Source organism: Engraulis encrasicolus, chromosome 22 (assembly GCF_034702125.1).
Source record: "Engraulis encrasicolus isolate BLACKSEA-1 chromosome 22, IST_EnEncr_1.0, whole genome shotgun sequence".
Lineage (NCBI taxonomy): Eukaryota > Metazoa > Chordata > Actinopteri > Clupeiformes > Engraulidae > Engraulis > Engraulis encrasicolus.
The window spans coordinates 40,886,742-40,903,667 of NC_085878.1; the positions used below are offsets into that span (position 1 = coordinate 40,886,742).

At 44.6% G+C, this 16,926-nt stretch overlaps 1 protein-coding gene across 6 annotated transcripts in view; it reads left to right on the forward strand.

Annotated features, from left to right (window-relative positions):
* The first annotated feature begins 2,004 nt into the window (after positions 1-2,004).
* LOC134438774 (src substrate cortactin-like) overlaps positions 2,005-16,926 on the forward strand; it is a 52,068-nt gene continuing 37,146 nt past the window's right edge. For all 6 annotated transcript variants that reach the window (XR_010032650.1, XR_010032649.1, XR_010032651.1 and 3 more), the window contains exons 1-7: positions 2,005-2,145; positions 5,529-5,612; positions 6,141-6,214; positions 9,560-9,689; positions 13,122-13,232; positions 13,877-13,931; positions 16,315-16,425. Coding sequence is in view for 3 of the 6 variants with exons in the window: in XM_063188423.1 (XP_063044493.1) it covers positions 5,529-5,612; positions 6,141-6,214; positions 9,560-9,689; positions 13,122-13,232; positions 13,877-13,931; positions 16,315-16,425 (565 nt within the window). In the remaining 3 variants the exon portion in view is untranslated. The remainder of the gene's footprint in view (positions 2,146-5,528; positions 5,613-6,140; positions 6,215-9,559; positions 9,690-13,121; positions 13,233-13,876; positions 13,932-16,314; positions 16,426-16,926) is intronic.

Here is a 16,926-nt window from a genome sequence, read left to right on the forward strand (position 1 = left end):
TTTTTTTTTTTTTTTTTTTTCCACATAAGCCTTTTTTTTTGCTGTGCAGACAGGACCTGCCATGTCCAGCCACTGTTACCAGATGGAAAATGCTAAATTATTGTACTAAAACCTCAAAATCATCGTATTTTGGGGCGTTTTGGAGGAAATTATTATTATAATTATAATTATTATTACAACCGGTTAACCGGTGGCAGAACATTTGAACCGGTTAATGTTGATCCGGTCGACTATCGGTTAAACGGTTACCGGTTAACATCCCTACTTGCAGGGCATTACCCAGTGTGCCAACACATCTCAGGGGCCCGGCCAATACAGTGTGGGTGTGTTTTTTTTTTGTTTTTTTTTGTATTTCCTGAGAGGATGCCCCACAATTCAGAGAGGGATGAACAAAAAAAACACAGGCTCTTTTTGGCCCCAGTTTCAGCCCTCTAAGGTTGTCAGCTAGATGTCATGTAAAGAATGTGATGCGATGGGCTGGTAACCCCTTCCCAGGGCAATGTGGTTGTGGTGACTGAGTGCTGAGTGTGATTTTGGGAATCGCTATAGAGTTGCTGTGTCAGCAGGAATGACCTGACCTGAATCACAAGGAAAGAACAACTCTACTGTTTACATTTAGGTGGCTGGCTGACTCATGGGGCTGACTACTACTTGGCAGTAACCTATGCCTCTGCCTCTCGTGCTCTCTTCCCCACTCTCTCTTACTCCCTCCCTCTCACACTTCTGCTGCTGTGTCTGCTGTATCTTAAAGGATAACTTCTGCCAATTTCGACATGCAGTTGTAATGCTCACACTACCCTAGACTTGTCAGTACCTGAGAATATTTTGTTATTTATTTCTTCAGCCTTTTCTGAGATCCTGGTCATTGTGATGGGGGCAGAGTTTGTTTACATAAAAAAGCATGTTGATTTATTCCCAATAACATCCAAAATGTTATTATGCAACATTAGCAGACAACTAGCAAACAGCAATACCTTTTGGGATAGTATTTGGAGGAGGCCTATGTTAAGGTTTTTAATGTAAACAAAGTCTGTATGTGCAGGCCAGCACAGTTTACATCTCAGGCATCCATTACACGCCTCGACTTCTCCTCAAACACACACACACACACACACACCTGCAAAGCACTGCTGAGCTTGTTTTCGCTGGCAGAATCATCCACACTCACTCACCTCATCACCTCCGCCCAGAAGAGGGCAGCAGTATCCCAACAACTACATACTCTAGTCTTTAGTACTTACTGGAGGAATATACATCTCAAAATCACAATTACAGCCTTATGGGGTTTTTATTTGTCTGGTTGTATTGTGGTTTCTGGTGTGTGCCTCTTTGTTTTACCTCTGTATCAGTTATTGCGTCCTCCTGTCAATAAAACATTTACATTTATTTCCCACTGCTAATAAGCAGGTGTACCTTGTGAGGTAATGTCATTACACACATGAAAAAAGTGACAAAGAAAGCCACTTGCGTTTTGTAAAATTATTCATTGAATAGAGAACTATTTTAATCTACTGTTTGAGTTAGTTATTCAGTGTATTCCACCCAAGTTGGTGTAAAAAATATATAAAGCCAACTGACCTTGACCTCGACCTTGCAAAACCATGTATTCAGAATGCATATAAAAGGGTCTATTGTGCCAACAATAGGCCTACAGAAAATTGTAAAATTTAAGAGAATAAAGTGTAGATGAGTTAGACTGTTAAATCATCTGTCATTTTACTGAATTCATCTTTACATGCCCATTGATTGCATTGCATCGTGCAGTCTGCATTTTGAACATTTTAAATATGTAATATGTTTTTCTATTATCAGATTAAAGTGAGCTATTCGGATGAGTTGTTAAAGTAACAGGGGCTTAGGTCAGGATCGTGATGACAGCTTGGGGAGGGTTCCACAAGAACAGACATGTCAGTAGGTGTGGACTGCTATGCCATTCAGGGTCCACTCAGTATCACTTCCTCTTTTTGACATCCAGGTGGTGCTGTCGGACCCAAAGCAGGAAGGGGGAATGGGAGAGTGGGAGAGCCGGAAGAGTGGACGCAAGGAATATTCCATTGGGCAAAGCCTGTCAACGTTAGCACCATTCACTGTTCAGTTTAACATAAATTCAAGTGAATTTTAAAGAGAAACGTGCACGCGGTGAAGGTATGTACATGGACTTATGTGTTGTATAATTTTGAAGCAGCATTAGATGTTATCCTGCGGCAAAAATGCGAGATGGAAAAACAGCTCCGACAACCAACAGTAAATCATTGACGTTAGCTAGCAGAATCTCAAGGACCGAAGGACTGGAACAGGAAATACCTGAACGATGAATGATTCTCTGCGTTTGTAATTGACTGGCATAGAGCTACTCCACTTATGGACAATATTTGTCCAACATTGGGTGTCTGTCTGTGATGGCTGAGGATTTTGTCGCTGAAGCACAGTGTGTTAAACAAAGAAATCCTTTAAGTGTTGCTGAACTACAGCTAAGTCAGTAGTCCAGATCATTATCTTAAGACATGGGATGATCTGATAACGCAATCCATTTGTAACATTTAAAGTGTATTTTACGTTTATTCAGTAGGCCAGTGGTTTTGGGACTACTACTACTAGGCTCTCCGCCTCAATAAACAGTCCAATATTGTGTCGTGTTCTGTGTGCCACTTCCATCAGAAAGGGTTTCCTGGACCTGGCCGAATTGGCCTACTTTCCACGATTAAGGTTTGTAGATCAGTGGTACGTTTTGGTGGCTAGAACTCTAGCTGTTTTGTTACACCTGTGGCAGCGAAATTATGTATCAATCTGTCAAGCGGGGTAACAATAGCTTGTTAGGATACAATGTGTCCGACTATCTAGGTTGGAATGTTTGGGTCGTCCTCACATTCCAGCATTAAAGCGAAATACATTAGTCTGCCTCTCGAGACGTATGACCTGGTCATTACGCAGGCACACCTTCAAAGCTACTTTGAGTACATTAACACAATTCCCTGGTTCTCTTTGACGTAACTATAGTTAAAAATGCTAAACAGCCCGCTGGGTGTGGTACCGTCGCCCAGCTGAAGTTGAGTGTTCTCTGCTCTGCTCATAAGGCTATCGGCTTAGCCACCTCGTCAGTGGCTGAAATATGCCGTCGTTGCCCGCTGATAACTGGCTCAAAGCGATGCCAAGGCTGTTTCATCTTCAGAAGCGGAAGCATGAAGACGAGGCCACGTCGGATGGTCTCCAGTGTGCCCGTTATTAAACACAGATGTGCCAGTTCAGTTCAGCTGAGTCAGAGCCACAGTCGTGTCTACAGTACAGCCTCTCTGCAGTCAGTGCCAAGAGAACCACTCCATTAGGCCAGGTCACAACAGTACAGTACTTAAAAGATGTTTGGATATTCAAATATATTTAGGGCAGGGGTTCGGGCCGTTTTATCTGGGGCCCCGATATAATTTTGATGTCATGCAGCTTCACATGAAATTTGACATGTTTTGTAAAGGAATCGTAGAAAGCACATTTGCAATACAATTAAGTTCAGGGGACCTAGAGAAGGTGGGGGTCTGTTTCATGGGCGGAGTGGGAAGAGTATTCCCACCGGGAGAATTTTTCCCTTAGCAGCCCTTTTTACCCCCCCACCAACACCAAAAAAAAAAACAAAAACAAAAAAAAACAACAACAACAATGCGAACAACATGGTTCCCTAACCAAAAAGACAAAAACCACGAAATCTGCAGTCGTAGGTCTACTACATGTGGACATTAGTGTTGTCAAAATATCAACCTGAAGTGGAGAATTGTAGCCTACACTTGATGAAATAGGCCTACACAGCCATCATCACAGTCCAAAGCATTCACCATAGAACATTGCAGGTTAGGCTACATCACGCTACTGTTCCATGCAAATTTGCACTCCACTGTCATTTTGACAGTTAGGCCTATTGAAATATCGTTTAAGGAAGACAGGATGAGCACGGGCACAAAGTTTTGAGTGTGGGGATTTTTAGAAGAGTAGGCTATAGCTTACAAAAAGTCTGTCTACATTGTGCAATAAACCCACCATGCAGCAACTAAGCCAAACCTAGGCTACTTCAAAGCACAACCATAAGTCAACAAAATTAATAACCAAACGGTGTAGGCCTACCTTAAAACGCTGTCTTCGTCGCAAATGTCTTTGTTTCTTGCAATTACATTTTAATCCACAGTTTAGGCTACACACCCAGCACTGCTCACATCAGAATCTTGTGTGGTAATTATTTTGTTCCTTTTCTTCAGACATTACATAGGCTACATCCTAAATGTGCCACATATAAATATATGTATGATATCACATTATTTCGGCTGTAAGGAGATATACCGCTAGTTCTAACAAACCAATGCCATCAAAACATGTACAACGTGTTTTCCTGCTTAGCTGCAGTTCACTTCCTTACCACTTGGTGGAGTCTGTTCGTAACCCAAGTCAATAACCACAGAAGAAGTGAATCTGGAGTGGCAGACTGTAAACTGTAACAGTCATGTGGAAATCGGAAAATAAATCACAACTTACTAATATTTCCATCCCTTGGTAACCAATCTAAATATCACAGGTTCTTGAAATACTGAAAACGAAACTATGTTACTAAGATCTAGTAAACTTCCGCGATCTACGGTGTATGAACATTATCAGTAGAGAAGAGGTGTGGCCACTTTACTGTTTGACACCGTCACTGAGGTATTGCGGTCGGATAGACGGTATATACTGTATACTGGTGAGTCAACTCATTTAAAATAAGAGTACAGTCGGAGCTCATTGGCCTTTGTTCTGATATAATAACACTTTAGGGCCGGCTGAATACATAATGGGGCCGGCTGAATACATAACGCGGCCAAATACTTTGAGGCCGGCTGAGAATATATTACGGCCGCTATAATACATTTCGCGGCCGCGGCCCACCGGGACAAGTCCCCGATCTCCCGATGGCCACTCCGCGCCTGGTCTGTTTTAAATGTGTCTGCCATCAATAGGCCTAAAGTGCAGTGGGAAATCCTGGTTTGTGTTCATAGAACGGCCTTGGGAGGAATTTGAAGTGGCCCCTCGAATGAAAAAGTTCCCACCCCTGATTTAGGCGAAGGTGCTGCCAACCTCTTCATTAATCTGCATAGAAAGAAACGGATTTGGTAAAGGGTTCATGAAGGCACGGCCGTCATAAGTCATGAGCTGGAATGGTTTCCCTGCCTGAAGTATGAGCATGTTATTTAGTGAAAGCCGTGAAGTGAAAACTCAACTGGGAAACTCCAACTCCCATTGTCATTGTGACACAGCACTCCACAGCACACAAGTGTTCACTGCACACAACAAAATTGCATTCATGCCTCCCCAAGGGAGCAGTGTGTGGCGGGACGGTCACGGTACCATGTTCAGGGTACCTCAGTGATGGAGGAGGATGGGGGAGAGCACTAGTTAGTTACTCCCCCACCAACCTGGCGGGTCGGGAATCGAACCAACAACCTTTGGGATACAAGTCTGACGCCCTAGCCGCTTACCCATGACTGCCAATAATTGTATTTATTATTTATTGTCAGATGTGGAAGGCAGCAGCTGGCCAGTCTGTGAAGGTCGCAGTGGATGACGGAGGGGACGACTGGGAAACAGACCCAGACTTTGAGGTAAGCCACCCGTGCTATACACGCAATCTATGTAGTTTCTTCAACCTTTTATGTAATGTAAGAAAGAAGTAAGGCACTTCTAAATTTGCTTCACTGCCCTTAATGCAATGGTGTAGTCTACATAGAACGCAGGTATATGCAGTATACCCACTTCAAAATTTCAGGGATTTCAGTATACCCTCTTAAAATGTATTGATCCATTATTTAGAATAGCACAAATATATGCAGTATACCCACTTCAAAAAATGCTCAAATATACAGTATACCCACCACAAAAAAGTAGACTACACCACTGCCTTAATGGGTTACAAGGGCACAGAGTATTTTAGTTTGGAAGTGTGGGACGGGACCGGGATGTCAATGTCTTTGTATTGGAATGGGAAATAATGTTGCCAAAACCAAAAACTACTTTAGTGTTGCATGTGTCTGCTGCCAATTTAACAGGGGTTGTATTGTTCAGCATCACTTTGCTTCCACCATGTAATATGACACAAAAGGCTGACTCCTGTCTGATCTGCTTGGTTTCAGAACGATGTGTCTGAGAAAGAGCAGCGATGGGGTGCCAAGACCGTGGCAGGCTCAGGACACCAAGAACACATCAAGTGAGTCACAGGCATTTCTTAGCATTCAGTTAAAAACACTGCTCCTTGACAACTGGCTTGGGAAAGCTCAGGGCAAATGTGTATCTTATGTATATTAGGCCTAATTCACACCAGAGCAGGGCGGAACGGCAGTGAGACGACTGAGGTCTTTCTGCTTAGTTTCGGCCGGCGTGTTCTACTCGGCCTTTCACACCGACAGCGTCGGCGTGCGCGGGCAGTCCTGTTCAGTATCCAGCCACAACCAAAGATGGCATGCTACTTTGCCATTCATTTGAATGGGAAACCGCCGGTCGCTACCGTCCAAATTCCGCTCAAGTTCTATTTTCCAAATGCAGCGCGAAACGGAGCCGGCTACCGCAACACTACTGCCCAACTACTACCGCCGGTTGGTGTGGAAGGACTGATCTGTTTCCATGTATTTTCGCCACCGGCGGTAAAAATCGCTTCCGTCCCGCGCCGCTTTGGTATGAAATAGGCCTTAGTGTAGTAGTCCCAGATAGGAAAGACATACTTCTTTTCTCTAGTGGCCAAATAGACAAACTTCGCAGTAGCTGGGATACCTCGGTATGGACCATATGCTTGCATCCTCTTCAGACACAGATTATGGGCCCATTCCATCATCCAAACTCCCATCCTCCCTTGTGCTTGTGGCCTCATGATGTCGTCACAAGACGCCTTTGACAAAATAAGTTTAATTCAATATCTTACAAAAGCGCAATTCAAAATGTCATTTTCTCATTTGGGATCGGGATGTTGAATGGGGAAAAGTCCCGCAACAGTTGCTGCGCTTAGGCTGACAGCGGGAGAAACTTGTTTTCTCCACGGAGGTGCGGTGTCAACGGAGCGCAAGGCCACCAGCACAGGTTGAGGACGAGAGTTTGGATAATGGAATATACACTGTGCCTTAAGTGCACGTAATTCTGCCCCCTAATGATGAACGCAGGAAGGTGTGTCAAAATAAGTGCTTGAAATTCCTTTTATGGTTCTGCTTTGTTGTAGATGTTGGCCTGTAAAGTTGCCCACGACAAGAGTTTTTAAAATAGTAGAAGGAAAGTTAGCTAGTGTGCCGTCGGTAAAGCACCACTTACAAACTTTATTATAAGAGCTCAGGTCAACACATGTATTTTATTTCCTTTGTGATCACCACAGAGTTATAACAAAAAAATTCTTGTCAAAATATGAGCAAAAACAAAAAAAAGCAATTCTTCACATTTATGTCATTGCGTGACAACTGGGGTGCATTTCTAGAAACCAAAGTTGCTTACTACTTTAGCTACTTTGTTGTTTTCTATGCATTTTCCCATTGACAACTACTGAAGTTGCTAACAGGCTAACAACTTCTCTTTTGAGAAATGCACCCCTGGATTTTGGCTGACGCAGCAATGGAGTAGTGGAGTAGTGGCAGCAATGGAGTAGTGGAGTAGTGGAGTAGTGGCAGCAATGGAGTAGTGGAGTAGTGGAGTAGTGGCAGCAATGGAGTAGTGGAGTCAGGGGTGTAGTGGGCGTGGTACGCGGGGGTATGCAGTCCACCCACTTCTCTTGAGATGAGATTTAAAAAGAAAAATTATGTCCGTGTTTGAATACAAAAAGGGGGTTGACATGATAAGTTTCTTAATTAATTGATGACCTCACAAATCGCGTAATCCCAGTTTAAAAATCCCCACTACACCACTGAGTGGAGTAGTGGTGTAGTGGAGTAGTGGCAGCAATGGTGTAGTGGCAGTAGTGGAGTAGTGGATGTAGTGGCAGCAATGGAGTAGTGGCAGCAGTGGAGTTGTGGAGTAGTGGCAGCAATTGAGTAGTGGAGTAGTGGCAGCAATGGAGTAGTGGCAGCAATGGAGTAGTGGAGTAGTGGCAGCAATGGAGTAGTGGAGTAGTGGAGTTGTGGCAGCAGTGGAGTAGTGGCTGCAGTGGCAGCAATGGAGTAGTGGTGTAGTGGAGTAGTGAAGTAGTGGATGTAGTGGCAGCAGTGGAGTAGTGGCTGCAGTGGCAGCAGTGGAGTAGTGGATGTGGGAAGAGCCAGGTGCACAAAGACCTGGAGGTTTTACCGTCCTTGAGTAAACGTGCTCGGAATTCCTCTGTGGCAGGAAGGCAGCACAATCCTCTGACTGGATGAGCAATCCTCTCACTGTAGGGGCAGTCCACTACAAGCCCTCTATACGTCAACCTCTATAAAAGAGCCATGTCATGCACTTTTGAATCAGTATGGTTACACATTGTATATGGAACCCTATCCAGACAACACTCCAATAAGTGAATAGACATTGTGTAACAATATAGCAGGCAGAGATGCCTCATAGCAGACTGACGCCCACTCACCCCCTCTCCCACACCATCATAAAGAAAGATTACATAGTATACACACAATACAGTACACCACACCACACCACAAGAGGTGTTACCAATGCATCAGGACATGCATCCCTCTCTCGTCCCTCATCCCTCTCCCACACCATCATTCATAAAGATTACATAGTATACACACACAATACAGTACACCACACCACACCACACCACAAGAGGTGTTACCAATGCATCAGGACATGCATCGCTCCCTCGTCCCTCATCCCTCATCCCTCCCCCACAGCATCATGTACATCATGTGCTGTAGCTGCTATACTCCTCTAGCTACCGCACAGTAGTGTGTGTGTGTTTGGTTGGTTGCTAAGATTAACATCTACTAGCCATTTTGGCTACTGATGAAACAAGTTATTTTACAGTAGAGCCCTGGTTGTGACCAATAAACTGATGCCCTCTCATCCGTCACCCCACGGCATCACATACAGTAGACATTAGGCGGCACGTCAGTATACAATACAGTTGGGTCAAGGACGTGCAAAATGGCATTGTCATTCAGTGTAACGGATACCGTCTGCTGACTTTAACTGTGAAAAACATGACTCTTTTTATTTATTTATTGTTACATGGAAGTCATGAAAGCCTCGGCTGTCATCCATTCACTTGAAACAATTTAAAAATCATGTTTTTTTTGCAGTTACAATCGGCGGAAGGTGTCCGTAACACTGAATGACAAAGATGTCTTTGACCCAGTTGTGACACAAGTCAAGGTGATCAGTAGACTGATGCTCTCATCCCCCAGCATCATATACAATAAACTTTAGGTAGTATACAATGCAGGAGTGCATTTCTCGAAAGCGTAGTTGTTAACAGTTAGTTGTTAACTGCTTTTGTAGTTGCCAATGGGAAATTGCATTGCAACCAACAAAGGAGCTACCGTAGTTAGCAACTACGCTTTCGAGAAATGCAGCCCAGTACAGTTGTGTGACACAATACGAGGTGATCAGTAGTCTGATGCTTTTCTCTCATCCCTCCCTCACCCCACAGCATCCATGCCCTGCGGGACAAAGTGTCCTCCGAGCACTCCACCCTGAAGGCCAAGGAGCTGGAGAACATGCCCAAGGCTTCCCTCGGCTACGGCGGCAAGTTTGGCATCCAGGAGGACCGCATGGACAGCGTAAGTCACGCGGCTAACTAACAAATACGCCGACTTTGTACACGCGCTGGCACCAGACATGAGACACAGTGAGACGCAGTTATTTGGTGCTCAAAATGTCCGTCTTCTCTTTCAATGTTGTCGCCTTTTGGTTCTCTGTGATGTACTTTGTCAGCATGTAGTGAGTGAGGCTAATGTGTGGGGCTGAAGTATCTTCTCAGTAGGGCTGCACGATATTGGAAAAATAATGCAATACACGATAACATGACCTGTATACTGCGATATCGATATTACTCGCAATATTTAATATATGCATATATTTTCCCCTCTCTACTTGCCATTCTACTAGGGATGCAAACGATTAATCGATTAATCGACTTTAATCGACCAATGCATTAATCGATTAAAAAACATTAATCACAATTAATCGATAATTCAACTGACAAGAGACCCAGGTGAAATGGGCATGTGAAGAGTGTGTGTGAAGAGGGGTGTGAATAGAGTGAATATTTAGATTACCTTTGGATTAAAGAATTGAAATAGAATTCATTTAAATGTGGTATTTTATCTCAATTTTTAATTCAAAATGTTCAGATTTAGTAGGGTTTTTTTCGAGAAACATTGAGATTTCTGGGGGAAAATGCCGCTTATCAATTAATCGTAAGTCGATCGATAAGGCTATCAACTAATGATTAATGAATTAATCGATAATTTGCATCCCTACATTCTACACTTTATCATGTATAAAACGACTGAGAGCAATGTTTTATTGCCAACATTATTTTTTATTAGGAAAAAAACATGGCTGATATACAGCATCAACTTAAAATGACAACATTTTTAATGCATTTTTTAACCTTCTCACCTATTTGCCATTATTAAAAATTAAAAACGGTCTGCGATACGTGCACAACTTTTGCGATACGTGTATCGCCAGCTGTGATATGGCGATATCGATACATTTTCGATATATCGTGCAGCCCTACTTGGCGGTGGTAGCTCAGGTGGTAGAGGAGCCGTTTGGCAACCCCCAAAAATCTATGTAACAGGGTTCGCACAGATGTTTCAATTTGTGTTTGACCAGTCTCCAATGTGCAGTTAAACTAACTTAAATATAAAAGAGGAAAAGAGGCATAAGACGACTAGAAAATGCAAACCTCCAGGTCCTACAAGACCTGGGTGAATGAATGGGAGTCTCCACATTCACACCACAGCAGCTGCTTCTGAGAGGGCTATAGTCCACGGGCTGAAAGCTAAATGACTAAAAAAGAATTTGTCAGAACCAATGATCGTCCTTGAAAGCCGCCTGAGGCTGCAGTCTCACGTGTGTGTGTGTGTGTGTGTGTGTGTGTGTGTGTGTGTGTGTGTGTGTGTGTGTGTGTGTGTGTGTGTGTGTGTGTGTGTGTGTGTGTGTGTGTGTGTGTGTGTGTGTGTGTGTGTGTGTGTGTGTGTGTGTGTGTGTGTGTGCGTGCGTGCGTGCGTGCGTGCGTGCGTGCGTGCGTGCGTGCGTGCGTGCGTGCGTGCGTGCGTGCGTGCGTGCGTGCGTGCGTGCGTGCGTGCGTGCGTGCGTGCGTGCGTGCGTGCGTGCGTGCGTGCTTGCGTGCGTGTGTGTGTGGAATAGTCAAGGAGTGTAATGGATGCCTAAGATGTAAACTGCTGGCCTGCACATTCCTATACACGTGCGCACGCACACTCACACACACACACACAGGAGCATCAGATCTATACAGTGAACCACAGCAGGATCAGCAAAGCTACATGTCTCTTGACATCTGATGCCAATGGTGAATAATGTGGCCGTTTTTATAACCGAAATGATGAATCTTTTCTCGTTAAAGGAAGCATTTGCCCAGTCACAGTCATAAGGGGTGTGTGAGTATGAGGCACACACAATTCTGTGTGTGTGTGTGTGTGATGAGCGATGAGCTGAGCTGAGCTGTGTGAGACCCATTATCTCACTGTAGTCCTGGCACTGACTGTGGCCTTTATCACAGTGTGGGTGTGTGTGTGTGGTGGTGGTGGTGGTGACAAAGCCATTGTACAGTACCTTGTGGGGAGTGTGTAAGTTGTAGTTGTGTGTGTGTGGGCATGCTTGTGTGCGTGTGCTATCGTCCATGTGTGTTAAGTTAATGTGTATGCGCCAGGGCTGTGTAATATATTGAATTTATATCGTTATATCATATATCAATATTGCTGTCAAACAATATAAAATTTCCTAATATCAAGTTGAAACACTATTTTTGTCATTTTTCTATACTGCCAAAGGGTTGGTTACGCTATACAGTCCCTTCCACTTGAGCCATTGCGAACACAGAGCAGACTTGCTGCCCAACACTCGTGTAGAACACCACTGTGTGTTTCTCTATGGCCCTTCAATCACACTGCTGTAGGGAGGGAGGTTTGTGAATTGTTTAGCGCAATTATTTGTCTTTAAAACAAATATCGTCTAAAAAAAATTGTGATACCAATATTGACTGAAATAATCGTGATATTGATTTTTCTCATAATCGAGCAGCCCTAGTACAGTATGTGCACATGCAGATATGCCTAGAATGGCTTGTGCTCCAAAAGGGCTTAAAAGTTCTCCAATGTGTTAACAGGCCATACAGTAGCAACGCTGACTCAAGCGTGTGTGTGTGTGTGTGTGTGTGTGTGTGTGTGTGTGTGTGTGTGTGTGTGTGTGTGTGTGTGTGTGTGTGTGTGTGTGTGTGTGTGTGTCTCTCTCTCTCTCTCTGTCTGTCTGTATTCTGTGTGTGTGTGTGTGTGTGTGTGTACGTCTGTCNTTCTGTCTGTCNGAGTGTGTTTCTATTTGTGTGTGTGTGTGTGTGTGTGTGTGTGTGTGTGTGTGTGTGTGTACGTCTGTCTCTCTGTCGGTCTGTATATATTTGTGTGTGTGTGTGTGTGTGTGTGTCTGTCTCTCTGTCGGTCTGTATATATTTGTGTGTGTGTGTGTGTGTGTGTGTGTGTGTGTGTGTGTGTGTGTGTACGTCTGTCTCTCTGTCGGTCTGTATATATTTGTGTGTGTGTGTGTGTGCGTGTGTGTGTGTGTGTACGTCTGTCTCTCTGTCGGTCTGTATATATTTGTGTGTGTGTGTGTGTGTGTGTGTGTGTGTGTGTGTGTGTGTGTGTGTGTGTGTGTGTGATGTGTGATGTGTGATGTGCTAACCCGGATCACTGGGCCAAAGAGGCCATGTTTTACCTCTCTCCACTCACGAGGGATTAGCAGTCATGCACACACACACACACACACACAGACACCTGTGTCTACTATTGTCCATTTCAGTGGTAGAGCTTGAATGTGGTTTTCTGGTGTGGGTTTGAGTTCATTCATTTGTTTCTCTCTCTCTCTCTCTCTCTCTCTCTCTCTCTCTCTCTCTCTCTCTCTCTCTCTCTCTCTCTCTCTCTCTCTCTCTCTCTCTCTCTCTCTCTCTCTCTCTCTCTCTCTCTCTCCAGTCGGCTGTGGGTCATGACTACCAGAGCAAGCTCTCCAAGCATTGCTCTCAGACAGACACCTCCAAAGGCTTCGGTGGCAAGTTTGGGGTGCAGGACGATCGCGTTGACAAGGTATGGTTGTGGTTGTGTTGTCCAGTAGCCTAGTGAACTAGACCAGCGGTTTTCAAAGTGGGGGCGGGGGGACTAGGGTAGTAGGGAAGCCACAGCAGGTTGGAATGAAAAGTAGGCCTATTTCAAAACAAAAGAAATAATTGAATACGGTACATTAAATAACTAAAGGAAACCTAAATAAACAAAAGTATAAGCCACAATGTATTCCCAATAGTTACAGTTTCTAGTCTACTCTTTGAAATGGCCTCAGTTACACACTACTCTACACTGCTAGGCTATATTGATTGAGTTGGCATGACCCATGTTAGGGGGGCCTTGGCTGAAATGTCCTGCTATATCCTGGGGCCATGTCATGGGTAAGTTTGGGAACCCTGAACTAGACATCCTAGCAGTTAAAAATATTTCTGGCTGGCGGCTTTTGTCTAGCTCCGCAGTTGCCATGTTAATTGACCAGATATAATCACAAATTGAGCAGGAAGATATGGCCTACTGAGTGAGCATGTTTTCACTGGGAGCTCAAGGAAGGAAAATGCTGCATAGCAAGTCCGTTGCAACAAAAAAAAATGTGTTACAGAAAATATGCAGCTGAGCTGTCAAGACGGACATTCAGATGAACGATGACTTTTGTTTTGTATTCTTTCCAGTCCGCTGTGGGTTTTGAATATGCTGGGAAGACGGAGAAGCATGCCTCGCAGAAAGGTAAAGCAATCCGCTTCTATATCCTGATCCTGTTACAGGAATCAAGTGGAGCTCTGGTAGGTTTGGTGTAGGTCTGGCTCACACTTGGCATCTACTGGCATGACTCAGGATTCCACATCTAGATCTAGCCAATCAGCACCTCCTCTAAAAAACTGTAGCCATGGTATCTCCTCTATGATGTCACCTCTCCTTTCCGTAATGGTATCCAAATTCTAAAATATCAATATGGAGGAGACTGACTGACTGGAGGCAGGGAAAGAACAGATGACTATGCGTCATTCTATAATATGCATTTGCACACAGTAGATATATCCGGCCTAGACAAACTGCGCACTCCTCTGTATATATGAGCAGGACCGCTGACAGGCGGGGACAAACGGGTATTTTGTCCCGGGTCTAGGAATGAGGGGGCCCAGAACTGGGTCCTCATGAAGTTTGTGATTAATGGTTCTATTTCATTAAGTTGGTTTGAGGGAGGGAGAATGCACTATATTTGCATCAATTAAATGATTGCGAGATCTTTTGCCTCTCCTGTCCTTAAGAAGGGATTAATAACCCCCCAGCTCCCCCACCCCCAACGCACAAATTGGTTTGGTCGGGAGGGGGGGTCTCATTCAGAGATTTTTGTCCCGGGCCCAGCCAAACCTGTCAGTGGCCCTGTATATGAGCTCCATACAGACTACAGTAATGGATTTCCCCTTGAACTATAATTGGCCAATCAGAATCACTTAAATGACTCGGCTCTGAAGAGGTTCTGAAATGGTCTGATGTGATGATACCACGTGGACTGCCAGGCAGGCCATGCTTGTATCTGCTCTCAAGTCGTTAAGTGCCCAATGCAGTTTCACTTGCATGTGGCTGTTGGAGAGGCTGTGTATTTGCCAAGTGTGAACAGAGCCTCCATCTAGAAGAGTGAGTGTGTGTGTGTGTGTGTGTGTGGTAGAGTAGTCTCATTGAGGATAATCAACAGCAGCCCTTAACAAATCCCCCTCGTATCAACTGAGTCAGGTCTTTAATGCTTTTTCCATGAATATTGTATCAACTGGGATTAGGTATAATCCTGCACGCATTTCTTTTATTTTCCAAGCAATACAGTGGAACACAAAATAGCTACTTGCTTAAAGTAGAGCGAGCGTTGTGCAGTATGTGAGTGGAAAGCAACTGTATCTATCCTGGTGTGCAGTTATTCTGTGCCGTAGCCAATGCGGCCAGGCCAGGGCCAAACGGAAGGGGTTCGCCACAACAAGACCAGACAATCATGCAAATCTCCTGAGATTGTATCAGCACAGGGGAACGATTGATGTCCCTTGGTCTCAGGAAGTGCCACTGCTGTTGGGGAAGCAATGTGGGCATGTAATCAGAACTCCTGCTTTACATGTGGGGAAGTTGCAGTTGATTTATTTGGCTTAGTTTGTTTTTGCTCTGGCATAGATGTGCTTCATGCTTTATGCCCTTTAGCACACACACACACACACACACACACACACACACACACACACACACACACACACACACACACACACACACACACACACAAAGCCTGTAAGCCTTGGGTCATTTATTGAGTAATACAGTAAAAAACAGGCAGGTTCCAACAGTGTAAATCACTGATCCTTGTTCTCAATTTGCATCTTTGTCAAGTTTAGTTTAGGTTAAATATATTATGATGCATTATAAATATAGAAGAATGTGGGTCATGTATGGCATTGTGGCTCTGATTTCCTCACCCAAGAGCTTATACAGGAATTTGGCAGGGAATTTGGCCATAGTGACTGTATATCATGCAGAATACCAATAGTGCCCAGGGTTGCCAGATGAGGCTGATTATTTCCAGCTGATGATTCCAAAAAATGCTCAAACCGCGCCTGGAAGCACTAAATCCCGCCCAAGTCTATTGCAGCCCAATTGGGCAGGAAACCGCCCAATCTGGCAACACTGATAGTGTCATGCAGAATGCCAATAGAGTAATGTCAGACTGTTGGACAGCTGTAGTCCTTTTTAAAAGGGCTGATCTGCAGTCATATACTCTGTTTGGAAACACAAAGCACATCTTCTCATCTTACCAAAACATGAGTATGCAGCTAACGATAGGGCCATATCAACACAGACATTTTGCACATAAGCAACAATCCTCAGTGTTGGCAGCCTTTATCAGCTGTGCTGCTTTCTGCATTACCAAGTCTCCTTTTTTGCCTAGTAGACCATCCCTTCTCCTCATTTACCCATCTCTCTCTCTATCTATCTATCTATCTCTATCTCTATCTCTCTCTCTCTCTCTCTCTCTCTCTCTATCCGTCCATTGCTCCCTCCATCCCCTGCCGCTGTGCTGCCGCTGCTGTGTGTGCCCCTGGTGTGCTGTGCGCCCCCTGACCCCTCACCCCAGACTACTCCACGGGGTTTGGTGGTCGCTATGGTGTGCAGACCGACCGCGTGGACCAGAGTGCCCTGGGCTTTGATTACCAGGGCAAGACCGACAAGCACGAGTCCCAGAAAGGTTGGTGAGACTGAGACGCTTCATCACAATCATAACGCAGTGCAGCGTAACGTAACGCAATGCCTCACAATGCAAGACTTCGTCCTCGGAGAACGACACACACATAGTCTAAATGCACACACACACACACGCACACACGCACACTCGTATGTTATATATACACACACACACACACACACACACACACACACACAAACACACACACACACACACACACGCATTACAGACACACAAACGTATTACTTACACAGAAGTTACACACACATGCACACACGTGTCACACACACATGCACAAACACATTTATGAAGGGTACACAGCGCATGTGTGTGTCCCAGCTCCTGACGGGCCAGAGGTATGTCGGTTCTGTCACTTTTTACCTGCTCCATACTGTTCCTTTTTCATGTGTGTGTGTGTGTGTGTGTGTTTTAAGCCTCATACCTTTGTTATGTTTTGTGGTAGTTGCTATGCTGTAGTATAGTAGCAGCAATGCTGAACACACG